General features: G+C 53.8%; 1 protein-coding gene across 2 annotated transcripts in view; it reads left to right on the top strand.

Annotated features, from left to right (window-relative positions):
- Positions 1 to 445: 445 nt before the first annotated feature.
- The window catches only part of POGZ (pogo transposable element derived with ZNF domain), a 34,999-nt gene continuing 22,896 nt past the window's right edge, over positions 446 to 12,548 (top strand). For both annotated transcript variants that reach the window (XM_064638596.1, XM_064638594.1), the window contains exons 1-3: positions 446 to 579; positions 9,240 to 9,364; positions 11,594 to 11,769. In XM_064638596.1, coding sequence (XP_064494666.1) covers positions 9,241 to 9,364; positions 11,594 to 11,769 — 300 coding nt within the window. In that variant the 5' untranslated portion in view covers positions 446 to 579; position 9,240. The remainder of the gene's footprint in view (positions 580 to 9,239; positions 9,365 to 11,593; positions 11,770 to 12,548) is intronic.

Below are 12,548 nucleotides of genomic sequence, written 5' to 3'. Positions count from 1 at the left end.
AGCGGCTCCTCGGCGCCGCTCCCCTCACTCCCAGACGGATCTGAGGCCCCGCATGCCCCGCGGCGCCCCGAGGCAGCGGCGGGAGGGCCGTGAGGGCGGCGCGGGGGTCGCGCCCCGCCGGGCGCCATTTCCCCCCCTCGGCCCCCTCAGGGCCGCCCCCCCGTGACGTCACCGCGCGCAGGAGGAAATGACGTCACCGTATCCCTCCGCCGGCCAGGTCCCCTTTTTTTGTGTGTGTGTGTATGTGTGGTGTGTGTGTGTGTGGTGCGGCTGCGGGCGCCGCGCGCGTGTATCAGCCCGCCGGGCCCGGCGCCCTTTTTTCTTTGCCCTCCCCGTGAGCTCGAAGGGGGGGGGGGCGGGAAACACGGGACACGGCAAAGCACGGAGCCGCCCCCCGCCAGAACGTACAGAGGGCGAGCAGAACAGGGATAATTCCTCCTCATCATCATCCTCCTCCTTCTCCATCCTTCAGCATCCCGGGGGGGGGGGCTCATGCCACCTGCCCCCGCGCCCTGCGGGTCGCCTCGCCCGGAGAGCGGCGGAGCCCCTTAGGGAGGAGCGGCGGCGGCGCTGAGGGAGGTGAGGCGGGGGGGGGGGGTGCGCTGTGAGGGGGGGGCGGCGGGATTGGAGGGGGGGGGGTTGTGGGGAGGGGGGGGGGCTGTTCGGGCTCGCTGATTGTGGAACCGGCTCGAACCGCCCGGGAATGGAGGAGAAGAAGGGAATGAAGGGGAGGGGGGGGGGTGAGGGGAGGGGGGCGGCAGGGCCGGAGCGCGCCGTACACAAAGCGGCGGCGGCGGCGGCGGCGGGAGGAGGAGGAGGAGGAGGATGAGGGAGGAGGGAGGAGGGCTCGCGGTGCCGGGGAGGAGCCGCGGCCGCTCCCGCCGGGCCCCGCCGGGCGCTCTGAGGGGACGCGGAGGGATCCGCGCGCACGCCCCTCACGGGCGGGCGGGCGGGCGGGGGGCGCGCGCGCGCGGGTGAAGCGGCCGCCCCTGAGGGGAGGGGGGCGGCGGTGATGCGGCCGCGCCGCGGGGGCTCCCTCCGCGCTCGCTCCCCCCCCCCCCTCCATCCCCGCACGCTCGGGGGTCGCTTCTCCCTCCCCGGGATCGCCGTTCCCGGGTGGCGAAAGGGGGAGAGGCCGCGTCCCCGTCCCCTCCACGCCCCTCCGTCCGCCTCCCCCGGTGCTGCCGCCCCCTCCTCGTTTTGCCGGCGCTGGCGCTGGTGGGCGGCCATGTTGGGCACGGGGATTATTTTTCGCCGCCTTTCTTAGCCGCCACAATGCGCCGAGCGTGGGTTTTGTGGGGTTCTCTGCAGGAACGGCCTTTCCCCCCCCCTTTTTAGGGGAGCATAAGGGTGAGGGGGGGTCTCCGATCAGCTCTGAGTGACATCCCTCCCCCTCCTTGGCCTGCTCGCTCTCCACCTTCGCAGAGCGGTTCCCCCTCTCCCGTGCCTTGTGTGAGCCCCTCAGGGAGCTGGGATTGCCATCCCGACCCTCATCCTCTGGGATCTGGGATTGCCATCCCACCCCTCATCCTCTGGGATCTGGGATTGCCATCCCACCCCTCTCCTCCTGGTCCTGGGATTGCCATCCCACCCCTCATCCTCTGGGATCTGGGGTTCTGGGATTGCCATCCCACCCCTCTTCTCCTGATCCTGGAGTGCCATCCCACTCCTCATCCTCTCGATTGCCATCCCACCCCTCAGGGATCTGGGATTGGCATCCCGACCCTCATCCTCTGGGATCTGGGATTGCCATCCCACCCCTCATCCTCTGGGATCTGGGATTGCCATCCCACCCCTCATCCTCTGGGATCTGGGATTGCCATCCCACCCCTCATCCTCTGGGATTCTGGGATTGCCATCCCGACCCTCATCCTCTGGGATTGGCATCCCGACCCTCATCCTGCGGGATTGCCATCCCACCCCTCATCCTCTGGGATTGCCATCCCACCCCTCATCCTCTGGGATTGCCATCCCGACCCTCATCCTCCGGGATTGCCATCCCACCCCTCTCCTCCTGGTCCTGGGATTGCCATCCCGACCCTCATCCTCTGCGATTGCCATCCCACCCCTCTCCTCATGGTCCTGGGATTGCCATCCCACCCCTCATCCTCTGGGATTGCCATCCCACCCCTCTTCTCCTGATCCTGGAGTGCCATCCCACTCCTCATCCTCTCGATTGCCATCCCACCCCTCAGGGATCAGGGATTGCCATCCCACCCCTCAGGGATCAGGGATTGCCATCCCACCCCTCAGAGATCAGGGATTGCCATCCCACCCCTCAGGGATCTGGGATTGCCATTGCTCCACTCTCCCCAAGGATCAGGGATTGCCATCCCACCCCTCATCCTCTGGAATTGCCATCCCACCCCTCTCCCCAAGGATCAGGGATTGCCATCCCACCCCTCTCCCTAGGGATCTGGAATTGCCATCCCACCCCTCTCCCCAGGGATCTGGGATTGCCATCCCACCCCTCATCCTCAGGGATCTGGAATTGCCATCCCACTCCTCTCCCCAGGGATCTGGGATTGCCATCCCACCCCTCTCCCCAAGGATCAGGGACTGCCATCCCACCCCTCATCCTCTGGAATTGCCATCCCACCCCTCATCCCCAGGGATCTGGGGTTGCTGTCTGAGCCCCTCAGGGATCTGGGATTGCCATCCCACCCCTCATCCTCTGGGATTGCCATCCCACCCCTCATCCCCAGGGATCTGGGATCACCCTCCCACCCCTCTCCTGCTCATCTCCCTTGATCCCCAGGTTCTCCTTGTCCTGCCTCGTCCCTCCGGTGCCATCCCCGGGTGACAGGAGGGCTCTCCCTCCCTCCCTCCCTCCCTCATCCCAACCCTCTCCAAGGAGAAGGAAAAGCTGCTCTTTATTTGCTCCCCTGAACTCACCTGCCCCCATCCCTGCCCCTGCCAAACCTGGGATCCTTCCCTGCCTTCTCCCAGCGCTGCCTCCCCGGGAAGCTCGGGAATTCCGTTCAGCAGGAGCAGGAATTCAGCAGGATCAGGATCAGGAATTCAGTCCAGCAGGAGCAGGATCAGGAATTCAGTTCAGCAGGATCAGGAATTCAGTTCAGCAGGAGCAGGATCAGGAATTCCGTTCAGCAGGAGCAGGAATTCAGTCCAGCAGGATCAGGATCAGGAATTCAGTCCAGCAGGATCAGGAATTCAGTCCAGCAGGATCAGGAATTCAGTTGATCAGGATCAGGAGTTCAGTCCAGCAGGATCTCCTGGAGAAAGGACTGGGATCTCACCCCCCCAGGCTGTTGCTCCTGGCTATTAAAAATCAGATTTTTGGTGCCATCCTGACGTTTTTTGGGGTGTTGGGGAACCTTTTCCAGCTGGGATGCCTCCTTTTGGGAAGTACTTCTCCGGGATGCAGGAATTTGCACGTTCCCTGCTCTGCTTTTCCCTGTGTTCCCGGAGCTCCAGTGGATTTTTTTCCCTGCACGTCTTTGCCTTCAATCCCATAATTATCAGCTTGGAAACCTCCTGCAGCGTTTCCCATCCCAGGGAATTCTCTCTTTCTGTTGCCTCTCCAAGCTCTGCCTGTGTGGAAATGTTGGAATGGGTGGGAAAACGTGGGGAGGTTTTTTTGGTGCCCCGTCCCAGAGCCAGAAACTCGGAGTTTCCTCCCCAAAAAACACCCCAAAAAAGTCAGAAATCGGTTTGTTTTCCTCAGCTGGGAGGCAGATAACAATCACCCTAATTAAATGTGTAATAAGACATTTTAATTAGTGGCATCAAGCCCTTTAATAAAACAGGATTTGGAATTGGTGGCATTCCTGGGAAGCCCCTTTTGGAAGCGATTTCAGCCCCACAGAGGGTGAATTCCTGAATTCCCTCGGAATGTTGAACTCAGCTCACCTTTCCCCCCGAGGAAAAGCCACATAAACAGGCAAAAAAACCCTCAGCCAAAAGTGTATTTTCATCCCCTAAATTGCAGCAGATTCGGGGCCAGGTTAATTAGTCCTTGAAAGCCACTAAAAAAAGCTTTTTATCTTGATTTATTTTTAATTTTTATTGTTATTATTTTAATTTTTATTGTTATTATTTTAATTTTTATTATTATTATTTTAATTTTTATTATTATTATTTGCTTTTAACCCTCATTGGGGGGGTTTTGGAGGCTCCCTTTAAAAAATAAAGATGTTTTTTCCTGGCTGTTAAAGGGGATTTTATCGGAAATCAGGGAGAAAATGAGGCAAAAAGATGGGAATTCTGGGGAGAAGGACGCGGTGGAGAGGGAGAGGGGGTGAGGGAAGGTCAGGTTTTGGTGCTAAAAGTGGCTTTTTTGGGGCTGTGGTTTGTGGGGGCTCGGACACGTTCCCGCTTTTCCAGGGGTTTGGGGGGATTGGGGTTTGTCCAGGGGGGTTTCCCTTTCCCTGGAATCCTGGGGGGACCCAGGAGCAGCTTCTCCCTGGGCAGGGCTGTTCCAGGTGTATTCCAGGTGTATTCCAGGTGTATTCCAGGTGTATTCCAGGTGTATTCCAGGTGTATTCCAGGTGCATTCCAGGTGCATTCCAGGTGCATTCCAGGTGCATTCCAGGTGCATTCCAGGTTCATTCCAAGTGTATTCCAAGTGTGTTTCAGGTGTATTCCAGGTGTATTCCAGGTTCATTCCAGGTTCATTCCAGGTGCATTCCAGGTTCATTCCAAGTGTATTCCAAGTGTGTTTCAGGTGCATTCCAGGTGCATTCCAGGTGCATTCCAGGTGCATTCCAGGTGCATTCCAGGTGCATTCCAGGTGCATTCCAGGTGCATTCCAGGTGTATTCCAGGGGCATTCCAGGTGTATTCCAGGGGCATTCCAGGGGCATTCCAGGTGTATTCCAGGTGTATTCCAGGTGTATTCCAGGTGTATTCCAGGTGTATTCCAGGTGTATTCCAGGTGCATTCCAGGTGCATTCCAGGTGTATTCCAAGTGTGTTTCAGGTACATTCCAGGTGTATTCCAGGTTCATTCCAGGTTCATTCCAGGTTCATTCCAGGTGCATTCCAGGTTCATTCCAAGTGTATTCCAAGTGTGTTTCAGGTGCATTCCAGGTGCATTCCAGGTGCATTCCAGGTGTATTCCAGATGCATTCCAGGTGCATTCCAGGGGGTTTCCCTCCTGTTCCTTGCCCCGTGGAATCCCTGGATGAGAACTGCTCCGTCAGGAACTCCCCCCTGGAAACCCATGGAATTGTTTCTCCAGGGATTCCCCATCCCTGGAAGTGCCCAGGGCCGGGTTGGAGGGACTGGATGATCCCGAGGGCTCTTCCCACCCAAAGCATTCCCAGATTTCTCTTCCCTCAGCTTTTCCTGGGACTGGATGATCCCAAGGGCCCTTCCCACCCAAAGCATTCCCAGATTCTGTTCCCTCAGCTTTTCCTGGGACTGGATGATCCCGAGGGCCCTTCCCACCCAAAGCATTCCCAGATTCTGTTCCCTCAGCTTTTCCTGGGACTGGATGATCCCGAGGGCTCTTCCCACCCAAAGCATTCCCAGATTTCTCTTCCCTCAGCTTTTCCTGGGACTGGATGATCCCAAGGGCCCTTCCCACCCAAAGCATTCCCAGATTCTGTTCCCTCAGCTTTTCCTGGGACTGGATGATCCCGAGGGCCCTTCCCACCCAAAGCATTCCCGGGATTCTGTTCCCTCATCTTTTCCTGGGACTGGATGATCCCAAAGGGCCCTTCCCACCCAAAGCATTCCCAGATTTCTCTTCCCTCAGCTTTTCCTGGGACTGGATGATCCCGAGGGCTCTTCCCACCCAAAGCATTCCCGGGATTCTGTTCCCTCATCTTTTCCAGGGACTGGATGATCCCAAGGGCCCTTCCCACCCAAAGCATTCCCAGATTCTGTTCCCTCATCTTTTCCTGGGACTGGATGATCCCAAGGGCCCTTCCCACCCAAAGCATTCCCAGATTCTGTTCCCTCAGCTTTCCATGGGACTGGATGATCCCGAGGGCCCTTCCCACCCAAAGCATTCCCAGATTCTTTTCCCTCAGCTTTCCATGGGACTGGATGATCCCAAGGGGCCCTTCCCACCCAAAGCATTCCCAGATTCTCTTCCCTCAGCTTTTCCAGGGACTGGATGATCCCAAGGGCCCTTCCCACCCAAAGCATTCCCAGATTCTGTTCCCTCATCTTTTCCTGGGACTGGATGATCCCGAGGGCCCTTCCCACCCAAAGCATTCCCAGGATTCTGTTCCCTCAGCTTTCCATGCGACTGGATGATCCCAAAGGACCCTTCCCACCCAAAGCATTCCCGGGATTCTGTTCCCTCAGCTTTCCATGGGACTGGATGATCCCGAGGGCCCTTCCCACCCAAAGCATTCCCGGATTCTCTTCCCTCATTTTTCCTCCTGGGAGTTTTCCCTTTAAGGATAAATCAAACATTAACCTGTTGTGCTCCCTGCTGCCACTTGGATCCATTCCCACCTCGGATCCGCCGGGATCTGGGGCAGGAATCCCCCTGGAGCTGTGGATCCCCTTTGGAAAAGCTTTAAATTGGGGTTTTTTATGGATTTGGGGTTGACTTTTAGGATGGGGAAATCCGATTTTCCAGAGGATTTCAGGTTTTCCTCCCCTCCTGGGGTGGATTTGCCTCTGGAATTTCTGATCCAGGGGAAGGGAATAAATCCAGCTGGAGGGGGGGAGGAGAGGTGGGAGGGGAGATTCCTGGGAAACAGCAGCAACAGGATGATAATAATAATAATAATAAAAATATAATAATAATAATAATAATAATAATAATAATAATAATAATAATAATAATAATAATAATAATAATCTCCATCCCATCTTCATCCCAAACTCAGCTCTGCTTTCCCAGCTCACCTGGATCATGGAATGTGTTTATATATTAATATATACACATATATTAATATAATATACACATTAATATATTAATATAATTACAATATATAATATATATAACACAATATAAAATTATATATAATTATATATAATATAAAATATATATAAATAATATATAATATATATTATATAATATACAATGTATATTATATAATTATTAATATATAATATGTAATATATAATATGTAATATATAATATATAATATAATTATTAATATATAATATATACATATATATAATATATAATATATACCTACATATATATTAACATGTATCATGTCTTGCACAAATAACTCACACAAATATTTATATATATATATATATATATTATATTACTAATAAATGAAGTTAAAGTGGCAGGAGCTGCTTTTACCTCCTCAGCTCAACCCAGAGTTCCAGGGGGGTTGGAACCTTCCTGGGCTGGGTTAATTCATGGATTTCTGCTGGATATTTACGGATTATTTATGGATTCCCCAGGGATGGAGCATCCAGGCCCTGCAGGAACAGGATTCCAAGGCAAACAATTCCCACTTGGAACGTTCCTGGCTCTGCTTTGTCCCGGACCTTCCCGGCATTTCTTTGCTTCCAGACGTTTCCGGGAAGGAGGGGTGTTGGGAAAGGATTCCCAAGGGATTTCGGGGGTTCTCTGTGCCAGATCTCTGGGATTTCTGCTTGGTTTTCCTCAGATTTTGGGATTATAACCCAAGTTGGTGTTAACGGGCAGAGATAATGAGATATCCATGTATCCCTGTGTCCCTACATCCCTGTGTCCATGTATCCCTGTATCCATGTATCCCTGTATCCATATATCCCTGTGTCCCTACATCCCTGTGTCCATATATCCCTGTATCCATGTATCCCTGTATCCATATATCCCTGTGTCCCTACATCCCTGTGTCCATATATCCCTGTATCCATGTATCCCTGTATCCATATATCCCTGTGTCCCTACATCCCTGTGTCCATATATCCCTGTATCCATGTATCCCTGTATCCATATATCCCTGTGTCCCTACATCCCTGTGTCCATATATCCCTGTATCCATGTATCCCTGTGTCCCGACATCCCTGTGTCCATGTATCCCTGTGTCCATGTATCCCTGTATCCCTGTATCCATATATCCCTGTGTCCCTGTGTCCCTGTATCTCTATATCCCTGTGTCCATATATCCACGTGTCTCTCTATCCATGTATCCATATATCCCTGTATCCATATATCCCTGTATCCCTGTATCCATATATCCCTGTATCCCTACATCCCTGTGTCCATGTATCCCTGTATCCCTGTATCCATATATCCCTGTGTCCCTGTATCTCTATATCCCTGTGTCCATATATCCACGTGTCTCTGTATCCCTGTATCCATATATCCCTGTATCCCTGTATCTCTATATCCATGTATCCCTGTATCTCTATATCCATGTATCCCTGTATCCATATATCCCTGTATCCCTGTATCCATGTATCCCTGTATCCATACATCCATGTATCCATGTATCCATATATCCCTGTATGCCTATATCCATGTATCCCTGTATTTCTGTATCCCTGTATCCCTATATCCATGTATTTCTATATCCCTATATCCCTGTGTCCCTATATCCCTGTATTTCTATATCCCTGTATCCATGTATCTCTATATCCAGGTATCCATGTATTTCTATATCCATATATCCCTATATCCCTATATCCCAGTATCTCTATATCCCTGTATCCCTATATCCCTGTATTTCTATATCCATATATCCCTGTATCTCTGTATCCCTGTATCCCTATATCCATGTATTTCTATATCCATATATCCCTGTATCCCTATATCCCTGTATCCCTGTATCCCTATATCCCTGTGTCCCTGTGTCCCTGTATCCCTGTGTCCCTGTGTCCCTGTATCCCTCTATCCATGTATCCCTGTATTCCTGTATCCCTCTATCCCTGTATCCCTGTGGCTGATTCCCAGTGGATCCCAGTTTCCTGGGTGCTGGGAAGGTGGGATAAAGGAGGGAGAAGGTCCCTTAAAAAGCCCCTAAAAAAGGGATTTTTGGGTTCAAAGTTGGCAGTTTTGGCTTCCCCAAGGAAGCAGCTCCTTTGGGGTCCCCAAAAGGAAGTTGGACCAACCCTGGATAACCCTAATCCTGGGAAGGAGGAAGTTTTTTGGGAGCTGGGTTGGGCTTTGGGGGCTTTGGACCTCCTTAAAAAAAAAACCAATCCAGGGAATTCCAGAGGCTCCCTTGTGCCCCGTCCAGGCCTGGCCACGTCCCCTCCAGCCGTGGTGATTCCCAGCCCTTTTCCCAGCGTTCCTCCTCGGGAAGGATTCCCCTGCCTGACCAAACCCATCCCGGTTTTCTGATCCCGCTTTTCCCCCCCTTTTTCCCAGGATGGCGGACACGGATCTTTTCATGGAATGTGAGGAGGAGGAGCTGGAGCCGTGGCAGAAGATCAGCGATGTCATCGAGGACTCCGTGGTGGAGGATTACAATTCCGTGGATAAAACCGCCCCAGGTGACTCATTCCTTGGGAATTGCTCCTTTCCCAGGGATTCCATGGGAATGGGAATGGCTGGGACCGAGGGAATCCTCCTTGCCCTGAGCCCAGGGGGGATTTGGGATGACCAAGGGCCACATCCGTGCCCGGAGGTGGGGGAGTCTCATCCCAGCTGGGGTTGGGAATGGGCGGAACATTCCCGAAATCCCACCTGGAGTCATCCCAAGCTTCCCCCAGCACGTGCTGTATCCCTGTGTTTTCCAGGTGGGAATGCTGTGGTACCTCCAGGAGCACAGTCCCTGCTGCTGACCCACCTTATCCCATTCCCTGTGTTCTATCCCTGTGTTTTCCAGGCAGGAATGCCGTGGTCCCTCCAGGAGCTCACTCCCTGTGCTGTCTCCCTGTGTTTTCCAGGCAGGAATGCCGTGGTACCCCCAGGAGCTCATTCCCTGTGTTCTATCCCTGTGTTTTCCAGGCGGGAATGCCGTGGTACCCCCAGGAGGACAATCCTTGCCCCCAGCTCATTCCCTGTGCTGTCTCCTTGTGTTTTCCAGGCAGGAATGCCGTGGTACCCCCAGGAGCTCACTCCCTGTGTTCTATCCCCGTTTTCCAGGCGGGAATGCCGTGGTACCCCCAGGAGCTCACTCCCTGTGTTCCATCCCTGTGTTTTCCAGGCGGGAATGCCGTGGTACCCCCAGGAGCTCATTCCCTGTGTTGTATCCCTGTGTTTTCCAGGCGGGAATGCCGTGGTACCCCCAGGAGCTCATTCCCTGTGTTCTATCCCTGTGTTTTCCAGGCAGGAATGCCGTGGTACCCCCAGGAGCTCATTCCCTGTGTTGTATCCCTGTGTTTTCCAGGCGGGAATGCCGTGGTACCCCCAGGAGCTCATTCCCTGTGTTCTATCCCTGTGTTTTCCAGGCAGGAATGCCGTGGTACCCCCAGGAGCTCATTCCCTGTGTTGTATCCCTGTGTTTTCCAGGCGGGAATGCCGTGGTACCCCCAGGAGCTCATTCCCTGTGTCATATCCTGTGTTTTCCAGGCAGGAATGCCGTGGTACCCCCAGGAGCTCATTCCCTGTGTCATATCCTGTGTTTTCCAGGCGGGAATGCCGTGGTACCTCCAGGAGCTCACTCCCTGTGTTCCATCCCTGTGTTTTCCAGGCAGGAATGCCGTGGTACCCCCAGGAGCTCATTCCCTGTGTCATTCCCTGTGTTTTCCAGGCAGGAATGCCGTGGTACCCCCAGGAGGACAATCCCTGCTCCCAGCTCACTCCCTGTGTTGTATCCCTGAGTTTTCCAGGCAGGAATGCCGTGGTACCCCCAGGAGCTCGTTCCCTGTGTTGTATCCCTGTGTTTTCCAGGCGGGAATGCCGTGGTACCCCCAGGAGTTTACTCCCTGTGTTCTATCCCTGTGTTTTCCAGGCAGGAATGCCGTGGTACCCCCAGGAGGACAGTCCCTACTCCCAGCTCACTCCCTGTGCTGTCTCCCTGTGTTTTCCAGGCGGGAATGCCGTGGTACCCCCAGGAGCTCATTCCCTGTGTCATTCCCTGTGTTTTCCAGGCAGGAATGCCGTGGTACCCCCAGGAGCTCACTCCCTGTGTTGTATCCCTGTGTTTTCCAGGCGGGAATGCCGTGGTACCCCCAGGAGGACAATCCTTGCCCCCAGCTCATTCCCTGTGTTCCATCCCTGTGTTTTCCAGGCGGGAATGCCGTGGTGCCCCCAGGAGCTCATTCCCTGTGTTCTATCCCTGTGTTTTCCAGGCAGGAATGCCGTGGTACCCCCAGGAGCTCACTCCCTGTGTTCTATCCCTGTGTTTTCCAGGCGGGAATGCCGTGGTACCCCCAGGAGCTCATTCCCTGTGTCATTCCCTGTGTTTTCCAGGCGGGAATGCCTTGGTACCTCCAGGAGCTCACTCCCTGTGTTGTATCCCTGTGTTTTCCAGGCTGGAATGCCGTGGTACCCCCAGGAGCTCACTCCCTGTGTTGTATCCCTGTGTTTTCCAGGCAGGAATGCCGTGGTACCCCCAGGAGCTCACTCCCTGTGTTCTATCCCTGTGTTTTCCAGGCGGGAATGCCGTGGTACCCCCAGGAGCTCATTCCCTGTGTTCTATCCCTGTGTTTTCCAGGCGGGAATGCCGTGGTACCCCCAGGAGCTCACTCCCTGTGTTCCATCCCTGTGTTTTCCAGGCGGGAATGCCGTGGTACCCCCAGGAGCTCATTCCCTGTGTCATATCCTGTGTTTTCCAGGCGGGAATGCCGTGGTCCCCCCCGGGGGCCAGTCCCTGGTGCTGACCCAGAGCCCCACGCCGGCGCTGGGGGCCGTGGTGACGCAGCCCCTGCTGCGGCCGGTGCAGATCATGCAGAACGCCAACCACGTGCCCACCCCCCCCGTGACCAGCCAGCCCATCTTCATCACCACCCAGGTGAGCTCCAGGAGCCGGGGAATCCCGGGAAAACCGGCGGGAAGAGTCCGGGTTCCTCACGCGGTTCCAGGGACGTCGCGACGAGAACCTTCGGGGGGGTTGGGGTTGGTTGGAGCAACTTGGTCAAGGAGGAGGGGTTTGGGAGGGAGGAGGTTTGGGAAAAGGAGAGTTTTGGAGGAGGAGGTTTTGGGGAAAAGGAGAGTTTGGAAGGAGGAGGTTTTGGGAAAAAGGAGAGTTTTGAAGGAGGAGGTTTTGGGGGAAAGGAGAGTTTGGAAGGAGGAGGTTTTGGGGAAAAAGGAGATTTTTGAGAAAAAGGAGAGTTTTGGAGGAGGAGGTCTTGGGAAAAAGGAGAGTTTTGAAGGAGGTTTTGGGAAAAAGATTTTTGAAGGAGGAGGTTTTGGGAAAAAGGAGAGTTTGGAAGGAGAAGGTTTATGAAGGAGGAGGTTTTGGGGGAAAGAGTTTTGAAGGAGGAGGTTTTTGGGAAAAGGAGAGTTTGGAAGGTGAAGGTTTTTGAAGGAGGAGGTTTTGGGAAAAGGAGAGTGTTGGAGGAGGAGGTTTTGGGGAAAAAGAGTGTTGAAGGAGGAGGTTTTAGAAAAAGGAGGTTTTTGGAGGAGGAGGTTTTTGGAAAAAAGATTTTTGAAGGGGGAGGTTTTGGGAAAAAGGAGAGTTTTGGAGGAGGAGGTTTTTGGGAAAAGGAGTTTTGAAGGAGGAGGTTTTGGGAAAAAGGTTTTTTGAAGGAGGAGGTTTTGGGAAAAAGGTTTTTTGAAGGAGGAGGTTTT

This window comes from Pseudopipra pipra, chromosome 29, assembly GCF_036250125.1.
Source record: "Pseudopipra pipra isolate bDixPip1 chromosome 29, bDixPip1.hap1, whole genome shotgun sequence".
NCBI classification, from domain to species: domain Eukaryota; kingdom Metazoa; phylum Chordata; class Aves; order Passeriformes; family Pipridae; genus Pseudopipra; species Pseudopipra pipra.
This window is presented reverse-complemented; position numbering and strand designations above follow the sequence as displayed.